Genomic DNA, 10,634 nt, shown 5'->3' with positions numbered 1-10,634 from the left:
ACTTGTGCTGAATCGATTTTCGTAGGGAAAAGAAGGAAAATGATATTGTGTGTAGCTGGAGAAAGTATTGAAATAGTGCAAACTTTTAACTACCTTGGTACTATCCTAGACAATAAACTAAATTTTACTGCAAATACTGATTACATCAGCAGAAAAGGGCAGCAAAGATTACGATTAGGCCTACTGAGAAAACTGTCCTCGTTTAATGTTAGTGAAAAGGCCGTGGCTATGTTTTAATCACGCTCACATCTGCAATTATTTTAAGTTTTAATGTCACGTACTGCCTGGTATGGCAATGTGAGCATTAAAAATAAACTCCATAGAATCCTAAATGCTGCTGGTAAAGTCGTTGGCAAAAAAAAAACAACATTTGGGTAGCTGTTTGAGACAAACATCCATAAAAAAGCTAAAAAGATTTTAGAAATAAAAAAAATCACCATTTTGGGTCAGGATTTTATGATTTTACCATCACAAAAGAGATACAAGACACCGATAGCAATTTAAAGACAAACACACAAACATTCTTTTGTTCTCCTGGCAAAACAAAGCATTAAAAAGAAACAATTTGATATAAAGTTTTCACATGTAAATTATGAGCGAGTCAGGTGTGAAAAACATTTTTGTTCCCTATAGTTAGGCTACAATGTTTTGTTTGGTGTAATGCACAAATTGTAAGACAGATTATTATTATTATTACACTGAGATTGAAAGTTGTAAATATATTTTAATAAAATATATATTCAAGTTTAAAAGATAATTTCGAGCTTTATTCAAATGTATGTATTAAGTTAATACGCATGCAAGGGTATAATATATATAACGGACAGTCCGGACTAAATCACAACACCGCTTTCAAGACGTCTTTATGAACACGATATTGACCAGTCTATGATATTGACCTTTCCACGATAAAGCTCGTTACTTATGAACATGCTCTAGTCAATCCTAGTGCCTTCAATCATACTTCAATAGGCCCTATCGGTCCGTCTCACCTACGCTCTACTTACTGCGTTGTAGACGCCTTGAGAATGAATTTCTAAAGCTCAGAAATAAGAAAACATTGATAGAGTTCCCCAGACGCCTAGCAGGGTAAGGAAGAAGGTTGCGAACGTCACATTTTGGTTCTTGGGAGAAAAGGGGTGGTTGATCTCTAGTAAATATTTGAGAAAAACTAATTTATTGTGGAGAATGGATTTTTTTTTTTTTTGGTTTTGGTTGGGGGGGGGGCAATTATGATATTATCATTGATCCCTTACATGTAAGTAACTTAGTCACAATCCACAGAAACAAAATATAGAAATTTAAGAGTGTATATACTTTTTAAAATAAACCTAAATAATCTAGCTCTGGAATATCTAGATTAAATATTATAGATAGAAGTGTAAATCTTATCAATAAATAATGTTGTTACCTGGCAAATGAAAACCAGAAGAAAAAAATCTGGCAGTACTTCTTGTTTCGATTCTAAGTTTACATAAGAAAATGTTGACATCTTTACGAGCAACCTTGAATATTTATAAAACGTTAGTATTTTAATTTTTAAATAATAAAATAACAATTAGATCAAATCTAGATCTAGTTTTATTTAGAAAATCGATTATGCCATAATAGAATATGCATCCTCTGGACTCTGTAGTCAGTAGTGTTGTCACTCTGACTCTGTGAGTGTGAGTACTGTGATAGGTACTTTGACATCCCTACTCCACTGACCTATAAACTGCTAGACTAGCTGCTATATAGTTTTGAAACACCATAGCTAGACTTCCAAAACCATGGTGCTAGTTGATTGATTGTTGTTTTTACATTTGCTTCATGTTTTAAAAACCCTCATGCTATCTTAAAGGAGGATTCTTAAGCTTTTCAATGATACCACATTGTCAACAAATGAAAGTCGTATTTATTTAGAAAATTTACAGTAAAGTCATAGGTAAGAATGATTTTGCATTTAATATAATTTTTAAGCAAGCTTGGAATTTTTTATTGAATTTAGACCTAGATTTATGCTTAAAGTTTGTTATTTCATTATTTTTTTATGAAATTTTGTCCTCCAAAATTAAAAAAACTTCCCCCAACATGCTATAAATGATGCCAAATTAGGCTATTTTTCGAAATGGGTACGTGGAAAAATTATAACTACCATAACAATCTATGACTATAGTATCACAATCAATATTTTTATTATAGAGTAGTGTTAGAAATATTTTTTTTCTATATTTAGGTACACAAAATATAAAAGGAAATCAGCTAATTAAGGCAAGTTTGGGTCCATCCTGACGATGTTAAATGAAGTCACTCCATGATGCAGCGACATGTGGCACCAGACATTAGTAATTCTTGTGGATAATATGAAGTATAAATGATTTATGCATTGTTTAACAGCTTAACAGCTTATTTTTGATCAAGCTAGTGGAGAGAATGCTATCAAGGTGTTTATTTACATTATATTTATAAATATTATAAAGCTGAGGAATTTTCTACCAAACGGCATTCTAGAAAAAGGATCGAAGTCAATTTTCAAACTATTGGATTAGCTGTGAATGAATGTTAGCTACATGTGAGATGAAACATTCAAATTCAAAATCATATAATGGGGTAGCTGTGTTCCAAATTTCAAGCTTTTATCTATTATGGTTATAAAGTTATGATGAGATAAAGACGAAAATTCATTTTTTTCGATCACAGCTTTTTGGACATTTTCTATAGTCCATTTTTCTACACATAAAACGGCATAACTTTGCTCCTATATAACATAGAAAGATAAATGTGGTATCATTGTAACCCTCTCAGCAAGCTCTACATAACTAAATAGCTTCTGTTCATATATATTTATTTTGAATTTTTTGTCAAAGTACCTAACTGTGAGAGTGAGTGTGACTCAGTGACTGTGACTGTATTATTAGTGTATTATAGTGTATATATAACTATAACTACTAGACTCTATAAGATAATAAGTGTATAGTCTGTATTTGTAGACTTAAGACTACAGTTTACAGACTACTACTGTAGACTACAGAGTGTAGTCTGTAGTCTGTTACTTATAATGTTACTAGATTCTAAGATTCTAGTAACTTACTAGACCTAGAGTAAAGTGCGAAGTTCGAGCGCATTAAGCCCGTTGGCAGCAATTTTCAAGTTTGGATTTTTATAGCACCGTAACGGTCTGACTTATGAAAAAACTGATGGTATCTCTGAATTCCTCATCCTTTTTTCTATAAAAACAGATTTGATTTAATGTATCACTAGGCTTAGTTAAAATAAAATACGAAGTCAAAGAGGTGTAGGGTAAGTATCGCCAAGCGTACTTTTCCTAGAGCGGATTTTTCCCCAGTTAGTAAGCTCGATCGGGTTGATGGAAGGTTCGAACAGATCAAAGAAAATATATCTAAAAACATGTTTTAATATTTAATTTTCACTATAAAGTCATTTTCTTTTTACTCCAGCGCAAGAACACCATCCATTGCACCATTTCCCACCCTCCACAACTTCAAATAGTCTCTTTAAGCTGATGAGCAATCAGACTTAAAAATAGCCTTAAGCCCATTACCCATTTCCTTCACTACCGGGTAGTAAAAAAGAATAATTCCACACCTCCTGAGTTTGACCTCACCATGAACTTAGCCTTTACAAGGAAAAGGAAATAGTATGTGTCGGAAGTAAAGAAAAAAGGTGCATTTGCAGTAGCAATATAGTAGTAATTTGGTAAACATTCAAATAAAAAAGTTTTAGCAATAAAAAGTGAACTGTTCGAACCTCTTGACAAATCGGGGCTGCTCGAACTTCGCACTTTACTCTAGTTACTAGTCTTAGTATTAGTACCCTAGTCAGTGTAGTCACTCACTGTAGTCGTAGTAAACTGTAGTAGTTTATAGGCCCTATTTATAGACACTATAGTCACTACTAGTACTAGTGTATTATTACTGTTAGTCAGTGTTAGTAATGTCAAATGTTGTTACTGTTAACTGTTAGTACAGACTACACTGGACTACAGTGTTAGTGTAATAGTATTACTGACTGTTAGTCAACTTAGTGAAGTCTCACTGAAGACAGTGAAGTGTTTCAGTGTTTCAACAGAGTTTGGGACCCTCACGGGCCTCACTTAGATCTATAACTTGTACTACTTTGTGAGTTTGTCTAAATAGAATCTAAATCTAGTATAAATTTGATATATCTTATTATAATCTTATACAATAGATGTCATAGATCTAAATCTATATAATTATATATATTAATATATAATATATTATTATTAATGTTGACATTCTAGAATAAGAATTAGATAATTCAATGGTTTATATAAATCAATAAATGACTGTCATTTGCGTTATCATATTATTTATGTATTCTAATTTTCATGATTAAAAAAAACAACAGTAGGCTGAATGTAGGTATGCCAAGAATTTATACAACTCCTATAGATCTTGTGTAACTTAATTTGTAATCATCCATAGAAGAATGCATTGTGTCATAATTGACAATAATAAAATAATGATGTTTCTGGAAAAAAATAATTAAAAAGACTTTTAAACATTTTACAAAATCTTACATTTTTATGACTTGTGCAAGTTGATTTCAATTTAACTTATATTTATTGGACATCTGTACAGTAAGTTGTTTATTACTATAAACTATTATTTTTATTTTTTAATCATTTATGTAAAAATACTTTTCTAAATCTCAATAGTGAATGAATTGTCATTTACAGCTCATCAAAGCTACAACCTTTACTGCATAATTCTTTGAGGAAAGCAATCCCTTCATCTACAGACATAGGCTCAAAATCTTTGGCTACAACAACAGAGTTACCAAAGTCTGACCTTGATGAAGAACTACACATAAGTGATAGCTGTGTAAAGGTAGAGATTTTACATGTCAACAATTATTCACATTATGATACTCATTGTTGCATGGTGAGCCTTCTTCCTCATTCACATTATTATGTTGAAGCGCTGAGATGACTAGACCAATATATGAGATGAACTGCGCAGTGGTTTCCAAATCAGGGAACTTTCCATATAGTTTTCTTTCTATAGGGGTGTTTTGGGGCCAGAATTAAACATCAACATCACATTACAGTGGATCCCTGGACACATTGGCGTCATGGGAAATGAAAGGGCAGATAAGCTTTCAAAGGCAGGATCATCTATGGAACAACCAGATAGACCTGTTAGCTACCTCACCCTAAGGTCAATGTTAATCAACAACCACAAAGAGGAGTGGCTCAACCAATGGGCAACAGGAAACACAGGCAGAGCCATGTACAAAAAAACAAACATGTCTAACAAACTGGACAGTATTAACTTCCTCCCCCGCAAAGAGCAATCTACAATCTTCCAACTAAGGACAGGACACACACTTCTTTTAAATTACCATTTCAATAAAATAAATCCCACCCAACTCCCCCTTTGTAGACACTGCGCCCACCCTTATGAAACCGTAAACCATATCCTTTTGAATGCCCCTTCCTAATCCACCGTAGGCAGACCCTACTACCGCTCCAGCCCAATATAACCAACACCCTGTACGGCAATGCTGAACAATTGAAGTAAACAGCACACTATTTTTTCCTTGGCACAGTCTGCAAAAGAGCTGACAGCTCAGCAGCAAAAAGCTGGCTAGAAGAAGAAGATCGTTGTGATGACTAGACCAATATATTTTTAAAAAATTTTTTTTATTATTATTATAGCTTTTATATAGCGCTACTTTCATGCTTATAGCATGCTCAGAGCGCTTTTGGTCCAATCTCATTTGTGGACCAGTGGGGGGGAGGGGGTATCTAGGAGTTGTTTTTCCAAGCTGCCTTTAGGCGCTCAGTAAACACAACTCTGCCCGAGTCGGGTGTCGAACCTCAAGCCCCCTTCTAGGTAGCCAAGCCAAGTTCAAGCGCACTTGGCCCCTCGAACTGTGCAGTGGTTTCCAAATCAGGGAACTTTCCATATTCCATATCTTTCTATTGGGGTGTTTTGGGGCCAGATTCTTGTTCGGGCCTCTTGGTAAAGAATGCAGTTTTGAAGGACATGGTCAGCATTCTCTGGTGACACTCCACATGAACAGATTTCACTGGTGAGCCAATATTGATAATTTGGGGGATGTGATCAGGCATGTGTCTTCTGACTGCCTGGTCGTGTGGTATACACTTCAGACTGTCGTCACCATTGAACTTTGCCTGCTTCCCACCGGAAGTTTGTGCTAGGTCATAATAATCTTTATTTCTGAATGAAAGTCTGAAAACTATAAAACAAAGTTCAAACTTTTGTGACTTTTGAAAATTTTCATTCTGCATTTTCGCAAGGATAAGTTTCTGTAGTAGTTGAATGTGTTAAGGCACACTCTTTCGTTCTGCTATTTAGTTCCAAAGAATTGTTGTTATTTAATATTAAACAATCACAAGGATTCTTGGAATATAGTCTTCAAGTGTTTTTCTAGCTAACCTATGAGCCTTGTCTTCATTACTTCACTAGACATGGGCTCATTATAATTGCATGTTGATCAGAGACTCTGTGTCTTGAGAGACGTTCTTTTCCCTTTGCAAATTTTGATGTGACCAAATACTTGATATATATATCCACAGTCACAGGTTAGGCATTCGAAATCACTACATGCTACATTGTTTAATACCTTCTTCCTACTTCTGGTGTGTACACCATCTGCGCTCCAGGCTATCTGATGTAGATCAACTCTTTAAAGCAGTTTTATATTTAAAACCTTTTAATGCCATTTGGTTTTGATAATTTTTCTGAGGCAGGTGTGATGGAAGGAGTCTGATTTCTTTAGATGTATTGTTATAATTGCCCAGGTCATAACCTCTAATTCATGCATTGTATATCCAGCTTAGCAACTACCTATTTATAGAATCATTTCAATAAGCAAAATAATAGTAAATAACTTAGGATTAAATGAATTGAGAATTACAATTATAATATTAATAATATCAGTATTAGGTCATTGGAGTTAACTCTTTATCTCTGTAATTATTTTCCTTCTTGTTCTGACAGAATTGTTCATTTTTCACATTTGTACATTCTACCCTGTTATGATTAAACTTCGATAACTACAGCATTTTTGCTTGTAAACAGAAAACGTTTTGGTATAGAATTATAGGAGAATGCATACTCTTTTTATATAACACAAATACAAACGATAGTATCGTTAATTAGGAGATAAAGAGTTAATTCTGCTGCTTTGAATAATCATTTTTTGTTTGCCCTTACTATATAATTGTGAGTAGGCTTAATCTTTTGTTTTATTAAAAAAATAATATAACTGCATTAGATAAGTAAACAAAGAAAAAGTTTTGTTTAAAAATTGAATGCATTATAAAATGGAATGTTTTTTAAGATACCGTTAATAAAATCATCGATGAATTTCAAGTCAACTCCTTCCAAACCAAATATAAAGTTTACTTTCAAAAGAAAATCAAATGAATAAAAAAAAAATCTTTGTATTATTTTGTATGATATGATGTGTTTTAAAAAAAAATAATTCCAAAAATTTGTTTGAAATTTTAATGACTAGAGGTTAAAAGAAATCAGTGATGGTGTCAACAATTTGCGAATTCTAGTGGAAGGCGGTGGATGCTCAGGATTTCAGTACAAGTTTAACTGGGAGCCTACAATCACAGAGGAAGATGTGTGAGTATGAAAGTAAAAGTTGATGTGTACAGAATAGAATTGTGTTCTTCTTTATTTGTGAATTTTTAGGAAAATTGTTTCTGATTCAATTTTATTCTCCATTTAATTGTATATGATTGATTTCAGCTTTGGTGTTCACTAAATACAAATGTGTGTTTGTTAGTAAGTTTTTAAAATAAAATTCCCAGGATTTCCCTGTATTTTGTTATGTCATCTCTCTATGCAAACACACTTTGAGATGAATTGTAATTGCGAGAGGTTTCTGTACTTGTACTGTTTTTAGAGAAACAGGTTATCTAGAGTTATATTCCCAATTAAATATTCTTAGTCTACATCAGATTTGAACTCAAGACACTCAATTCAACAGCCAGGTGTTATTCTTTTACCGTTTAGTCCAATACCTAACAAGATTTTAAATTTTAGCATTGATCTAAGGACTTAGTTAGTTTACTAGATTTTGTTAAATATAATGTTAAGTTAATATATGTTTTACAACTAACTGTATACCTATTTTTTTTTAATAAATATTTTTTGTTTGTAGGTGATTAGAATTAATGCTACTATTGTTTTTCTCATCAACAGAATCTTTGAGAGAGATGGAGTGAAAGTGGTAATTGATAAAATGTCTTTAGACTTTGTGCGGGGAGCAACTCTTGATTTTTACCATGAACTGATCAGATCCTCTTTCCGTATCATAAACAATCCCAAAGCAGAGCAAGGTTGTTCGTGTGGATCATCTTTCTCAGTCAAACTATAGATACTGTGAATTAAACGCTTTGGTATAAGAAGAAATATCCTGTATTACCTCAGCGATGGGGATGTGTAGGCCATGATGTGTGGAAGGAAACGTGATCAAACTCCTTTTATTGATCAAACCATATTAAAAGTTTAATTATTTTTTACCCTTCTCATTAGCACAAATTGTTATAGACAAGACCACCTTCAAAGTACCGGTAACTGATTTTTATCTCATTGCAATGTGTGTATTGCCTTGTATTCTTTTTTTTGTTTTAACTAAGACTGTAAATATAAGTAGTGTTAGGCTTATGAAACCCTAATAATGTTATCGTTATGAATACCCCCCCCCCCCTTTTCCCACAATGCTTTGTGATTAGTCTCAGTTTAATAATGTGAATATTTTTGTTTGTTTGCTTGTGTACAGCTAAATGTTTTATGTAATGTATTTAAAATTGTTTTTATATATTTAAATACTCAATACTAATGCCAGTACCATTGATTGTTGCTGAAATAATTTATGGCATGGCTGAATGACATAACTATAAAACTGTATTTATGTGCATCTCAGCCATGATGGACTTAGGTCTTTCTGTGCTGGTGGTGCATTGGATAGCAAGTTATCTTTATTGAGATCAGCCATTAGTAGTGGCACCATCTTGTCGACCTTCCCCCCCCCCCCCCACACACACACACACTTTCCCCAGCTCCTCTAATGTCATGAATAGTCTATTAAAGTATGAGGTCATGATATTCAAGATCAGTCCCGTTTCAGTTTTTGTCCTCCCAGCCTTCATGTGATTTCAGCCTTAGAGAAGTGTTGTTGACGTAGTTCTAAGACATCTATCAATGCTATGTTCAGTCACTAGTTCATTGAGTGGACAAGTGCATGTTTGATGGCCACATTGAACAGGAAGGATTAATTCCTTTGAGTGTGTGTCTGTATTAAAGGGAAACTAGTTAGAGGTTACAATTAACTGATTAACAGGAAGAGTTACTTCTTTATGCGTGTGTATTAAAGGGAAACCAATTAGAGGTTTTCCATCCTTCTGGTCCACTGTTCATTAAGATATCAAAAAAAAATTACTCTCTCTCTGATTCAGTTTTGCATCCTGACCAAATCATTCTGTCCCATTTTTTTATTATCTAAAGAGCACTAGAGTTGAATGATTGTGTGTTGCATTAATCTAATGTTGAGAGAGCCGTTGTTCTAGGAATGTTAGTTGTGAGGTCAGTGTACTAAGGTATACATATACATATGGACAACAGCTAACAAAACCTCCTATATGGACGCGCTGTTTTGCAATTTATTGCCATTAGAATATTACAAATAGGGATTTAAATAGTACTGTCAAAAATTACTTTACATGGTTGTTAACCCGAGCAAAAAAGTTTTTGAAATGTTTTTTTTTTATTTTTCAAAATTTAATTGGTAGTAGTCCATTGGCCATTCATGAATGTACCAGTATTTTGAAAATTTTACTGTTTTGAAGATTTATTTCCCTTGGAATGAGCAAACTTGATCTGACTTGTCAAGTAAAAATGTCATGTCAGTCGAGATTTCCCAAGTTTTTCATCAATTTTATTGGCAGCTTGTAGTTGAACATAAACTCTCTTTGTGATCTTTTTTTTTTTTTAATTGGTTTTGGAGGTGAAATGCTAAAGATTGAGACATACCTGTATTAAAAGTTAGTTTTAGAGTTGATGAAGTTTTTAGGGTTAGTGTCAAGGTTAGTTAGTTTTCTTGATAAGCTTGATCTCAAAGTTTTTGATAATTTAGTGAGATGTTCTTATTTTATCTAACATTCTTTTCTAAATAATATTTAGTTAAATTTTCCTCTATTTTTTATTCTTTTCTCAAACATTGCAAGTATTAAATGTCCAAAAGTCTTGTATTCAGTTAAATCTATAAGATCCAATGAAATCTTGAGGGTCTTGATTATATTTCTGTACAAATTGTTATTTGATATCAGAAATGGATTTGAAAAAAGATTGCTATAATAAAAGAAGCTTTATTATTATGACTCCAAACCTTTGTTTCTGTTGTTATAAATTGACCACAAGTTGTTGCTTAAATTAAACATATCATCAGAGAAGTTTTCTTTTGACTAGATCATACATTAAGTATGATCATGCAGGCCAATTGAGGATTAAGCTATTATTCTATTTTAAAAATATTAACATTCTGACTTATCACAGTGTACCATACGCTGGACTGTTGGGGTAACCAGATGTGTTGACCAATTACTTCCACATAACATGTTGACCAAC

General features: G+C 33.1%; 1 protein-coding gene across 1 annotated transcript; it reads left to right on the top strand.

The window, feature by feature from the left end:
• Nucleotides 1–1,425: 1,425 nt before the first annotated feature.
• LOC106075975 (iron-sulfur cluster assembly 2 homolog, mitochondrial-like) lies at nucleotides 1,426–10,394 on the top strand. The gene is made up of 4 exons (XM_056022293.1): nucleotides 1,426–1,523; nucleotides 4,703–4,853; nucleotides 7,513–7,628; nucleotides 8,211–10,394. The coding sequence occupies exons 1-4, from the start codon at nucleotides 1,483–1,485 to the stop codon at nucleotides 8,383–8,385; spliced, it is 483 nt and encodes a 160-aa protein (XP_055878268.1). The 5' UTR covers nucleotides 1,426–1,482; the 3' UTR covers nucleotides 8,386–10,394.
• Nucleotides 10,395–10,634: the final 240 nt, after the last annotated feature.

The sequence above is a fragment of the Biomphalaria glabrata genome, chromosome 3 (assembly GCF_947242115.1).
Source record: "Biomphalaria glabrata chromosome 3, xgBioGlab47.1, whole genome shotgun sequence".
NCBI classification, from domain to species: Eukaryota; Metazoa; Mollusca; class Gastropoda; family Planorbidae; genus Biomphalaria; species Biomphalaria glabrata.
The sequence above is the reverse complement of the archived record's forward strand: the minus strand, read 5'-3'. Positions and strand labels throughout refer to the sequence as shown.